The sequence below is a fragment of the Rissa tridactyla genome, chromosome 7 (assembly GCF_028500815.1).
Source record: "Rissa tridactyla isolate bRisTri1 chromosome 7, bRisTri1.patW.cur.20221130, whole genome shotgun sequence".
Taxonomy (NCBI): domain Eukaryota; kingdom Metazoa; phylum Chordata; class Aves; order Charadriiformes; family Laridae; genus Rissa; species Rissa tridactyla.
In genome coordinates, this window is record NC_071472.1 from 44375560 (window position 1) to 44386455 (window position 10896).

The 10896-nt window shown below is 60.9% G+C and overlaps 1 protein-coding gene across 2 annotated transcripts in view; it reads right to left on the reverse strand.

Annotated features, from left to right (window-relative positions):
* Positions 1–7182, reverse strand: part of STX1A (syntaxin 1A) — a 97217-nt gene extending 90035 nt beyond the window's left edge. For both annotated transcript variants that reach the window (XM_054209020.1, XM_054209019.1), the window contains exon 1: positions 7152–7182. In XM_054209020.1, the coding sequence (XP_054064995.1) occupies positions 7152–7181 (30 nt within the window). In that variant the 5' untranslated portion in view covers position 7182. The remainder of the gene's footprint in view (positions 1–7151) is intronic.
* Between the last annotated feature and the right edge of the window lie 3714 nt (positions 7183–10896).

Consider the following 10896-nt stretch of genomic DNA (forward strand, 5'->3'; position numbering starts at 1 on the left):
CACAGCCATTAGTCTGCTTCCACATTCGTGGGGCAAGGCAGCACACACATTTCAGAGCCCAGCCCTGCCGCTGCCCATCGACGGCAGAGACACAGACAGCCCCCACTCTCCACCCCTGCCTTCCAGCTCAGCAAAATTTTCTACTCCTTGTGCTTCCAGAGTTGCCTCGTTTTATATTTCTTCTAAGTAAAGACAGTCCCGTTGGCTTTATGCCTGGCCTGGTCCTGACACAGCATCGTGCTGTTGCTGTTTCCCACGCCGTCCTTCCCTGCTCGCCTTCCCCTCCTTATGCGTCTCCTCTAAGGATAATCCTGCAGATGCCGCAGTCCAAGGACATTTGGCCGTCCCCTGCCATGGGTTTGCTCAGGTCACCCTCCATCTGCCCGGAGCCAGGATGTTACTGCACGCTCCATCTTCCTGGGTCTTCCACTTGGGCTCACTCTTCTCCTTTTTGCTAATACACATAATTTTCTGGAAGTAGCAATTTATCACAGTACTTAGCTTAATGAGCCTTACTGTACATGTTCTGCCTGTAGTGATAACTTTGCATATTTCCTGAGAAATCTTGTTAACAGGGAGATACACAGCAAAACAAACATTTGTATAGCTTCCGAGCAGCTCGCACAAAGACAAAGACACTTGCAATTAGAATGACGGGAACTAGTCTAAATCCCTTTGGCTCGAGCCCTTTTAGACATCCAGCGTGCAGCCAACATACGTGGCTTGTGAACGCAATGTCTCATTACTCTTCAGCGCCCACAGCGTGGCACGAGGTTTCGGGAGGCAAAGAGTATTTTTGCATTCAGGCTGACTTCGGTGGGACCACCAAGCCCCCACCGCACCGCACCTTGAGCTCCCCAGCAGACAGTGAGGGACCCCGGGGCTCAGCATCCCCCCCTGAGGCCGGTACCCGTGGGGGTTGAGTCTGCCTGGCCTCCAAACCTCCAGCCACCACTGCGCAGACCCCCGCTGCAGACACCAGTCTCCTCCTGGGGTGGGGACACAGAACACCACCCAGAGCCGACCTAGAAGCTGAGATTTGCATGCTGCTGTGTTTGAAAGCACATCAAAGGGCCTCTTCCTTCCTGACGTTAAGTTTTCTTTGGCTTGCCCTACTCGGGCATGTGCCAGCTGCTGCTACCGGCATCCCCACAGCACAAAGATGGACGGGACCCCACAACTGATAGCCAGCATTGTGGGCTCACTCTCCATCACCTCCATTATCTTCTGCCGTGCCTGTCAGTCCCCAGGGAGCAAGAACTCACCCGTGTTTTACCCCCTCCCACTCTCCAGGACCACAAAGGAGCAGGCGAAGCACCTTCCCTGGAGAGGCACCCTGACGGTGGGGAGACGGCCAGGCCAGGCGTGCTCCAAGGGCAGCCGTGGTGCACAGCCTTCCCCAGCAGCTTTACTTCTTCCAGACCCCAAAAAAATCAGCTTTTCAGCATCGCTATCCACCCCGCTGACTACAGCCAGAGCAGGCGGCTGTGTGGGCTGCAGACACGCAACACGGAGGCACCGGCTGCCACCTGCCACGTGACAGCCCCGGCTTCCCGATGGGTGAGAGAATAAGTGAAGCTGAATTATTTACGTGACCCTTTTGGTTGAATAGAAGAGCTCGAAAGCACGCCAGGCAACCAAGAGGGTTAAAAAAAGGAAAGGAAGAAGACAGCATTTAAATAAGCAAATATATCTATCTCTGGGGTCAGCAAGGACTTTGGCATTGGGGGGTGGCTCCGGTAAAGCCCTGCTGTCCAGAGGGAGACTGACGAGACCCGACTTCCGCTGCAAACAGCAACTTTGGTCGACTTCACATTTGTGCCCCTGAGAGAGAAATTATCAGCGGGATTATTAACGAGAGGGGATGGAGCAAGCTCTGGCTGCAAGTACTGTTGGGCCGTGCCGCAGATTTCAGCTGCTGCAGGAGGGAAGAGGGGGGGGATCCAAGGAGCTGGACCTGGAGCCGACTCCACCTTTCTCTCTCCTTTTATTTTTAACACACACCTCCCACAACTCCCACAGACAGGAGGCAGCACTCAAAACAGGGACACAGCAGGCAGGCAGGAGCTGGGGGTTTCAGCCGGCTGGGGAGGACAACGGTGTGGCACGAATGGCTGCCAGAGAGGAGCAATGGGCGCAGGAGGAAAGCGCCTCGCAAAACCATTTTGACCATTTATGGAAGCTGGAGATGCGCAAAAGCAGGTCTGGTTTTGCACCTGCGCCTCTCCCGCTGGCGCGGGGAACAGCTCCTCACTCAAAAACAAGGTATGATGAGAAACAAAAGCTCCCCATGAAATAAAGAGCAACTCTTCAAACCCCAGAGTGTTTATTCTTAATTAACACTCATTAGAGCAAGGCAAGCCTTTAGACCAGAAATGTGACCACCACTCCGTACACTTGCTTTGTTGCAAACAACTGTTGAGGCTTTGGTCTTACAAATTCTGCGGACACCGAGTATCAGACAGAGGACCAGTCCCACCACACCAGGTCTGTGCTGGGGGACCTCCAGGGCCATGCTGTCCCTGTTTCTCCTATCACCGCTCTGGAGAAGGTCCTTCTCACGCTGGGGGAGCTTCTGCCAGCACTGGAACCTGCCAGGCCTGGACACCGTCCCACAAGAACAGTGGCCTTGCCAAACCTCTCCCCGCAGCACCTGAACCCAACAATTTTGGGCAGCATCCACCCTAGCATCTCAAGGAACACTTCCATCATGTAACTGCAAGATAAAACATCAAGCAAGCACTGGCTGGTAGGTAACAGGGAGAGGATCTGTCAACCAATAAATGATCTTTCCCAGACCAATTAGAGCCCAGCAACTGCTACAGTCACCAAAAATCAATAACTATTGGAAATTCTGCTAATTGGCTGTATGAAATGTTGACAGCAGAGGCCCTTCCTCCCGAAATCACCCAGCCACGTGTTTCTTAATGGCCGGTAATGCCAAGCGTGTGGAGTTCCTCCAGCAGCAGCAACCCTGATCCAAACCATCCAGAACCACCCAGCTACGGACCCCCTGCACCCCTCCAGCTTCCATGTCCCCTCAAAACCCCCTCTCCTGGCCTGGGCAGGCATCTCACAGCAGCCTGCAGTGCCTGGGCATCGTCTCACTGCTTCAGCAACAGGGAGCAGGTGCAGGGAACTGAGTCTTGCTGGAAACAGGGCACTCTGGGACCAGGAACGGCCAAATGCCACTTTCCCGATCAACATATCCATCAACAACACAGACAGTGGGATTGAGGGCAACCGATTGCAGGTGACACCGAGCTGAGTGGGGCAGTCGATGCACTGCAGGGAAGGGGAGGCATCCAGAGAGACCTGGACAGGCTGGAGGAGTGGGTCCACGTGAACCTCATGAAGTTCAACCAGGCCAAGTGCAGGGTCTTGCACCCAGATCAGGGCAATCCCCAGTACCAGCACAGACTGGCTGAGGGAGGGAGCGATGGATGGAGAGCACCCTGCAGAGAAGGACTAGGAGATACTGGTGGGTGACAAATGGGACATCAGCCGCCAATGTGCACTTGCGGCCCAGAAAGCCAAGCGTCTCCTGGGCTGCATCCCCAGCAGCATGGCCAGCAGGGACAGGGAGGGGATGCTCCCCCTCTGCTCCGCTCTCCTCACACCCCCCGCAAGCCTCCACCTCTGGGCTCCCCACCACAACGCAGACATGGACCTGGCAGAGACGCCCCACAGGAGGCCACCAACATGCTCCCACAGCTGGAACACCTCTGCTCTGGAGAAAGCCTGAGAGAGTTCAGCTTCTGCAGCCTGGAGAAGACACGGCTCCAGGGAGACCTTCCTGCGGCCGCTCAGGACTTCAAGGGGCTTCTAGGAAAGAGGGAGAGAGACTTTTGACCAGGGCCTGCAGCCACAGGACAAGGAGCAGTGGTTTTGAACTGAACGGGGCTGGGGTTAGGTCAGACATAAGGAAGAAACGTCATACCATGAGGGTGGTGGGACCCTGGCCCAGGTTGCCCAGAGAAGCTGTGGCTGCCCCAGCCCTGGAGGGGTTCAAGGCCAGGCTGAATGGGGCTTGGAGCAACCTGGGCTGATGGGAGGTGTCCCTGACCTCTGAAGATCCCTTCCAACCCAAACCACTGTGATCCTACGACACTTGCACATCTCCCTCACCTCCTCTTGCTCTCTCAAAACATCACTCATAATTATTTTACCATTTATACCTGTCTCACAGCCTGGAAATCCCAACATCTCACCCAAACTGTGCTGTCACCTCCCAGGCAGCGTGGAACCCTCACAGTCCTGCACGCACGCACCATCTCATCCCAGCCCCACAGCACCCTGGCCGTGATGCCCTGCTGAGCCAGGTCAGCAGAGCTCTCACGCGTTGAGCAGACCTTCAGGCTCTTCCTCCATCCACAGCTGGTGACGGCTCTTTATAATGCAGCACCCTCGGCACCAGCTAGCCTCAAGCTTTGGAGGACACAACAGAAGCCGAGCCTAAATAAAGACATTTTAGGTACCTGGAGCACAAGGAGAAGCAGCTTAGAGACTGTCCCAAAAGCAAAATAAATTCTTTTTCAGATGATTTTCATCCCTTCCCTGCTCTGTCACTAACACTGCAGAGGGACAACTGCAGCAGGAGGAGCTACTCTTGTGGGTTTTGGGGAAGGTGATCAGCTCCAGACCCACTCCAGATGGGCAGGAAACACCACCCGTGGCCAGAGCTGTGGCACCTACCCACGAGCAGCTGACAGCAAAGCTCTGCTGGTCTCCTTACAGGCATCCTTCACGGCCAGTCCTTGGCTGCTCCTCCTCCACAACAAGAGGACATTTTTCAGCCATAAGCTAAATTTCCTGTCCCTGGTTCAGAGTAGGCCTGGGGGCACCACCACCACCAGGGCACTAGATAAGCTCCAGCGAGTCTGAATACAACTCGGAGCACCAAGGTTCAGAGAAGACATGGGATTAGCATTCTGCATCGCAAGTACCATTTTAAAAATCCCATTAAGACATGAAGCTCTTGTTCTACACAGCAGCAAAAGCCTTCCATCCCCTCCTCAGCACCAATAATGCCAGCTCTTCTTTTTTAATTCTTCTTTTTTATCATCCCTGTCAGAATTTAGACACCATATTAAAAGAGGAAGAAAACAGCCCAGGCTATTAATGAAGCTGGCTACTAACAGCGCAGAAAATACAAACCCAAATACTCCTTATACTCCGTCCACTGCAGCATCTTGCTCCTTGCAGGTGACTGCCACCACCAAGGCTGTAAATCCACGTTTCCCATGCGCACTGCCCCCGCTCCCTGCCGCCCTGCCAGCCTCTGCCCCACTGTGGGCACCCGCTCAGCTTTGGGGCATCCAGATGCTCTGAACTGGGCTTCCATCCCCAGGAGCCCCCCGGATGCGGCAGGGAGCCCCGGGGAGGATGCTGCACCCTTCAGCATTAGGCTGATGAATAAGGATCATCAGCAGGAGCGAGGCAAAAACACATTTTATTTTTCTTCAGGAAAAGGAATGGAGAGATTTTAAAATACTCTACGGCATCACTTCTCAGCCAGCAGCAGCTGCCAAGAGGACATTCATGGGGCTGGTTTTACTATTATTATTAAAAAGCCTATTTTCCAATTCTATTTCACAGCCTGCGCTGTTGGTGGAGAAAGAGCCCCCCTGTTTGGGTGCTTTCCAGGCGCTCCGGCTGAGTGGGGGGCGGGGGGGGGTGCAGTTGTTCTTTATATAGCCCCTTCCTCCTCCGGCATCCACAGCCACTCCCTCGGCATCGACTGCCAGCCCCTCAGCCCCTTGCTGGCATCACCCCAGCTCCATCCTGGCATTTTCCAGACCAAGCCAAAATCCCGGCTGAAGTGATCCCGGTAGGGTCTCCGCGGGGACAGCCAGCCTGGGCACCCACAGTCATCACCACCACCCCTCACTCCACATCCGGGTCACCCCCCCCGGGATGGGCCACAGATGCCATGACCAGACCCCCTCTCGCCTCCCAGGTGGCTCGGCAGACCCGATCGTGAAATAATTAAAAAAAAAAAAAAAAAAAAAACAACCAAGAAAAAGCAGCAAAGCAAGCACTGGTGTGGTGGCACGAGACGGGAGGCTGGATGCTGGAGTAATGCCCTGGGATTCCAGGCTCTTGCCCCCCCGGGCATCCCCACTGCCCCCCACATGCTGCACGCCCGCCCCGGTGCGACTGGGGGGTCCCAGTGCCTGCAGTCCCCGGCAGGCAGCCAAGGGGCAGCAAGGGGCTCCACCGTGGCGCCCACAGAAGCTGCTGCCCGTGCTCCGCCAGCCGAACCCCGGGACCAGCGGGGGTCTCCGACTGCCCCACCGGCAGGACGCAGCGCGGGGTCCACCCCGCCCAGGCACCCCCACGGGACCACCTGCAGACCGTGCCTGCTGCCCCGCTCGCCCCCGCGGGCTCGGCAGGGCCGCAGGTCACGGCAGCGTTGGCAGCGGCGGTGCCGGGGGGGGGGGGGGGCAGCGGGGGATGTCGGGCAGCGGCTGGCGACCCCCGGGCGGGCAGCCCTGGAAGGGCTGCGCGGCTCCGGGCTCTTCCCAGGCCAGATGACATCAGCAGAGCCAGGAGGATGAAAAAGCAAAATGGGCGCAGAAGCGGGTGGCCGGAGCGGGAGACGGCACCGGGGGTCACCGGCACGGCACGGGCAGGGCCCTGCCGCCCACGGGGCACCCCCGTCCGCGGCATCCCCGCCGGACGCTGCCCTCCCTACTCCAGATATAAAATAAACATTTTGTTTGTTCGTTTGCTTCAGACGGGGATGGTTTTCAGACGGCTCGGCCCCCCCAGGGCGGCCGGTCACCCGGTGCCGGGGGAGATGGGGTCCCCCGGGGCAGCGCCCGCCGCTCGCACCGCCCGCCCGGGAGCCGCAGCCGCCCGGCGCCGGGGGGAACCGGAGCGGCCCACGGAAGATGGGGGGGGACGACCGGGGGGGGGAGGGGGAGAGGACGCATTCCGGGGGTCCCCGCTCCCGCCCCTACACCCCCGCGAGGGACGGTGGGGCTCGGCCCCGGCCCTCATCCTCCCGCCCAGCCGCCGCCGCCGCCGCTCGGGGCACGGCGGCCCCCGGCCCGGGGCGGAGGGAGATGAGCCGACGGCGAGCGGTCCCCGAGCAGGGGCAGAGGCGCTGCCCTCCCCCCCCCGCGGCCGGTGCCCCCCCCACTCACGGCGCGCAGCTCCCCGGTCCGGTCCTTCATCCTGCCCGGCCGCCGCTGGGTCCGGCCGCCGCGCGGGGGAGGGGCGGGCGCGGCACATGCGCGCGGCCGGGCGGAGCGGGAGCGGCGCGGGGGGGGGGCCCGGGGGGGAGCACACCGAGGGGGCACACCGGGGGGGGGGCACACCGGGAGGTGACTGGGGGGCCACTGAGGGGGGGCACACCGAGGGAGCACACCTGGGGGGGCACACCGGGAGGGGACTGGGGGGCCACTGAGGGGGGGCACACCTGGGGGGGCACACCGCGGGGGGCACACCGGGAGGGGACTGGGGGGGGGCACACCGCGGGGGGGGCACATCGGGAGGGGGGGAGAGCGGGGGGCGCACACCGGGGGGTCGGGGAGACCGAAGAGGGGGCAGAGCTGAGGACGATACAGCTGCAGCACGTCAAAGTGAGGGGAGTCACCGGGGGGACGGGTGCATGCGCTGTGGGGGGGGCCACGCTTAGGGGGTGCACACGAGGAGGTCACACCTGGAAATAACATCAGGGGGAGGTCGCAGCTGGAGTCCCACTCGGGGGTCTCACCTGGGGGGGGGTCACACCTGCGGGACAGCACATGAGGGTGCTCTCCGGGGAGGGCAGACTGCAGGGCAGCCCCCACAGCAGGGTCACCCTGCGGGTCCCTGGGACAGTAGCTGGGGCTCCGGCAGACACCACAGTTTGGGGGCACCAGCAGCTCACACTGACACCCCCACACACACCCAGGGGCAGGCAGGGTCGGGGGGACCACCCTGGGGGACCCCAACCCCGGGCTCGCAGGGGGCAGTGAGGTGCCAACAGGGCTAAAACAGGCGGTGCCAGTTTGCTGGTTTTGGGGGACCTGGTGGTGTCGGGGAGACACCCCTATGCCCCCCCTTTCCTGGGGACACCGCCCACAGCCTGTGCCTGCAGGTTCCTGCACGTTCTGGTGCTGCCCTGGGACCACCAGGTCCAGCCTCAGGGCCACTGGAGCTGTAGCCAGTGGCCCTGGATGTGTCCAGCATCCCTGGGGTGCCCAGTGCTGGGATGGTCTCGGTGCGGAAGCTCGGGTGTCCTCCTCCTGTGCCAGGGAGAAGGTCCAGAGCCACCAGTGCAGGGGGTGGCTCTGCAGCGGGACAGCTTTCGGTGTCCTAAACCAGCCAGGTGAGAGTCAAGCAGCAATGTCCCAGCAAAACCCTGCTCCTGTTCACTGCGAAATGTCCAGCCATCATAATTGAGTGTCGTGACAAAGACCACTTCTCCCGGCTCCTCCAGCTTCACGCACTGAGCAGATAATCCCCGAAACCAGACATACATCTCAATGAGAAATGGCCTGAGCAAACCCTGCTCGGGTTAAAGTCATGGAATCACAGGACATCTCAAGTTGGAAGGGACGCGTAGGGATCACAGAGTCTTATCTCCCTGCTCCTCGCAGGACTACCTAACACTAAACCATACGACCAAGAGTGTCCTCCAGACGCTCCCTGAACTCTGGCAGGCTTGGTGCCATGACCACTCCCCAGGGGAGCCTGGTCCAGGGACTGACCCCTCTCTTGGTGAAGAACATTTTCCTAATGTCTAACCTGGTGCGGCTTCATTGCATCCCCTTGTGTCCTTGTCACCAGTCACCAGCGCGAGGAGATCAGCACCTGCCCCCAGTGCCTCCCTCGAGGAAGGTGCAGGCTGCCACGAGGGCACCCCTCAGGCCTTCTCTTCTCCAGGCTGAACAAGCCAAGCGACCTCAGCCGCTCCTCCTAAGTCTTGCCCTGCAGACCCTTCACCATCTTGGTCGCCCTCCTCTGGACACGCTCCAATAGTTTGATGTCCTATTGAGGCGCCCCAAAACGCGCTCAGAGCTCAAGGTGGGGCCGGACCACTGAGGTGCAGGGCGGGACGGACACGTCCCTCGGCCGGCTCGCGATGCCGTGCTGGCTACACCCCTGGCCCTATGGCTGCACACTGCTAACTCCTCTTCAACTTGCCACCAACCCCGACCCCCAGAGCTCTCTCTGGGGGGCTGCCCTCCAGCCCCTCATCCCCCCATTTGTGCGGGTACCCAGGATAACCCCATCCTGGGCAGAGAATCCGGCCCTTGCTCTCATGACGTTTCGTGCGGTTGGTGACTGCCCAGCTCTCCAGATGCCTGGATGAAACCTCGACGCGCCCCTGACTCATTCGTAGGGAATTAAGATGGCGAGATGCTGTTTGCTGAGCAAACTGCTGCGGGAAAGGAGCGGACGGAGCTGCGACCAGCGGGGCGCCGCGGACCCGGCCGGAGGGGACGCCCGGAGGGTCCTGGGGAGCCGGGGGAGCCGCCTGGGGAGCCGGCCAGGACCGGGCCGGCCGGGGCCCCCGCGGTGCCGCCCCTCACAGAAGGCGGCGGCGGGTTCCAGCAGCCCCTCCCCGCCGCCCTCGGCCCCCCCACAGGGACGCGGCGCCCCCCGCCCCGCTCCCCCCAGGGCCCCGCCGGGTGCCGGGGCCGCGCTCGGCAATGGCTGCTGCCGGGGCCGCGGCTGCCCCGCGCCGGGCCGCGCTCTGAGGCGCGGCGCCCCCTGGCGGCCGCGGGGGAGACCTGCGGGGGTCGGACCCCCCTCCCCTCCCCGGACCGGCACCCAGGCAGAAACATAACCCCTCTCCCCTCCCTCCCTGTGCTCCCGCCCCGGCTCCTGCGGCTGCGGCTCCCTGTGAGCAGACGCGCTGCCGAGCAGGAGGGACGGGAGACCCCTCGGGCAGAGCGGGAGCTTGGGCATCCTCCTCGGCAGCGAGGGCGACAGACCAACCGGGCTGTGTTCCAAGGGGTGCCCTGAGCCCCTGGTTCCGGCCATGTCGCGCCTGCCGCTACCCTGGGGTGTACGCAGGAGGCCTTTGCCCAGACGGGCAGGTGCGGATTCGTGGTCTGTTCGGCAGTTCAGCAGGATCATGACACCAGTGGCAGGGTCAGGAGAGAGCCAGGCTGTGCTGGGCAGGACTTGGTGCCAGAGGAACAGTGATTACTGCATTAGGAAGTTAGCATTTATGACCAGAAAGGGACTGTGGCTGGTCTCCATCGTGCTAGTGTTGCTCGGCATCAGGTCAGCGATCTCAGCCTGCCCACAGGAGCTCCCGGTGCCGGGCATCGCTCCATCCCCCATGCCTTGGGTGTGGGTGAAGGGCTGACCAGCCCCGGAGGGGAAGGCAGGTGTCAGGGAACCGGGTGGATCCAGCAGCTGGTGGAGATGAGGTCCATCCACCCCAGGCCGACCAGCAGCAAGGCTGAGCATCCACAGAGAGACACAGACAGACACACGGACACACACACGGACACGCACACACACAGAGACACAGACACACACAGACAGACGCGCACACACCCCCACCCCCACCCATACACACCTCCACACCCACACACACAGACATGCACACAGACACACACAAACATGGACACACACACACACGGACACACACAGACACACGCACACAGACACACACCCACACGCACAGACACACTGGCCACGTGGTTCAGCACTGACAGACGCGCAGAGACCACCGACAGCCTGGTCCTGTTCCCCTCCCTGGGGAACAAACACAGAGGTGGGTCTGTACAGCCGCAGTGCGTCTGTACCTGTACAGCGTGGATCCTCCCGCAGCAGGGCTCCAACACGCACCCTCTGAGCCGTGACCTGGCTCCCGCTGCTGCCTTCGCCCCCATGCGCGCACACGCGATGCAGAGCCCTCACCCAGGGCACACTTAGAGAGCAGGT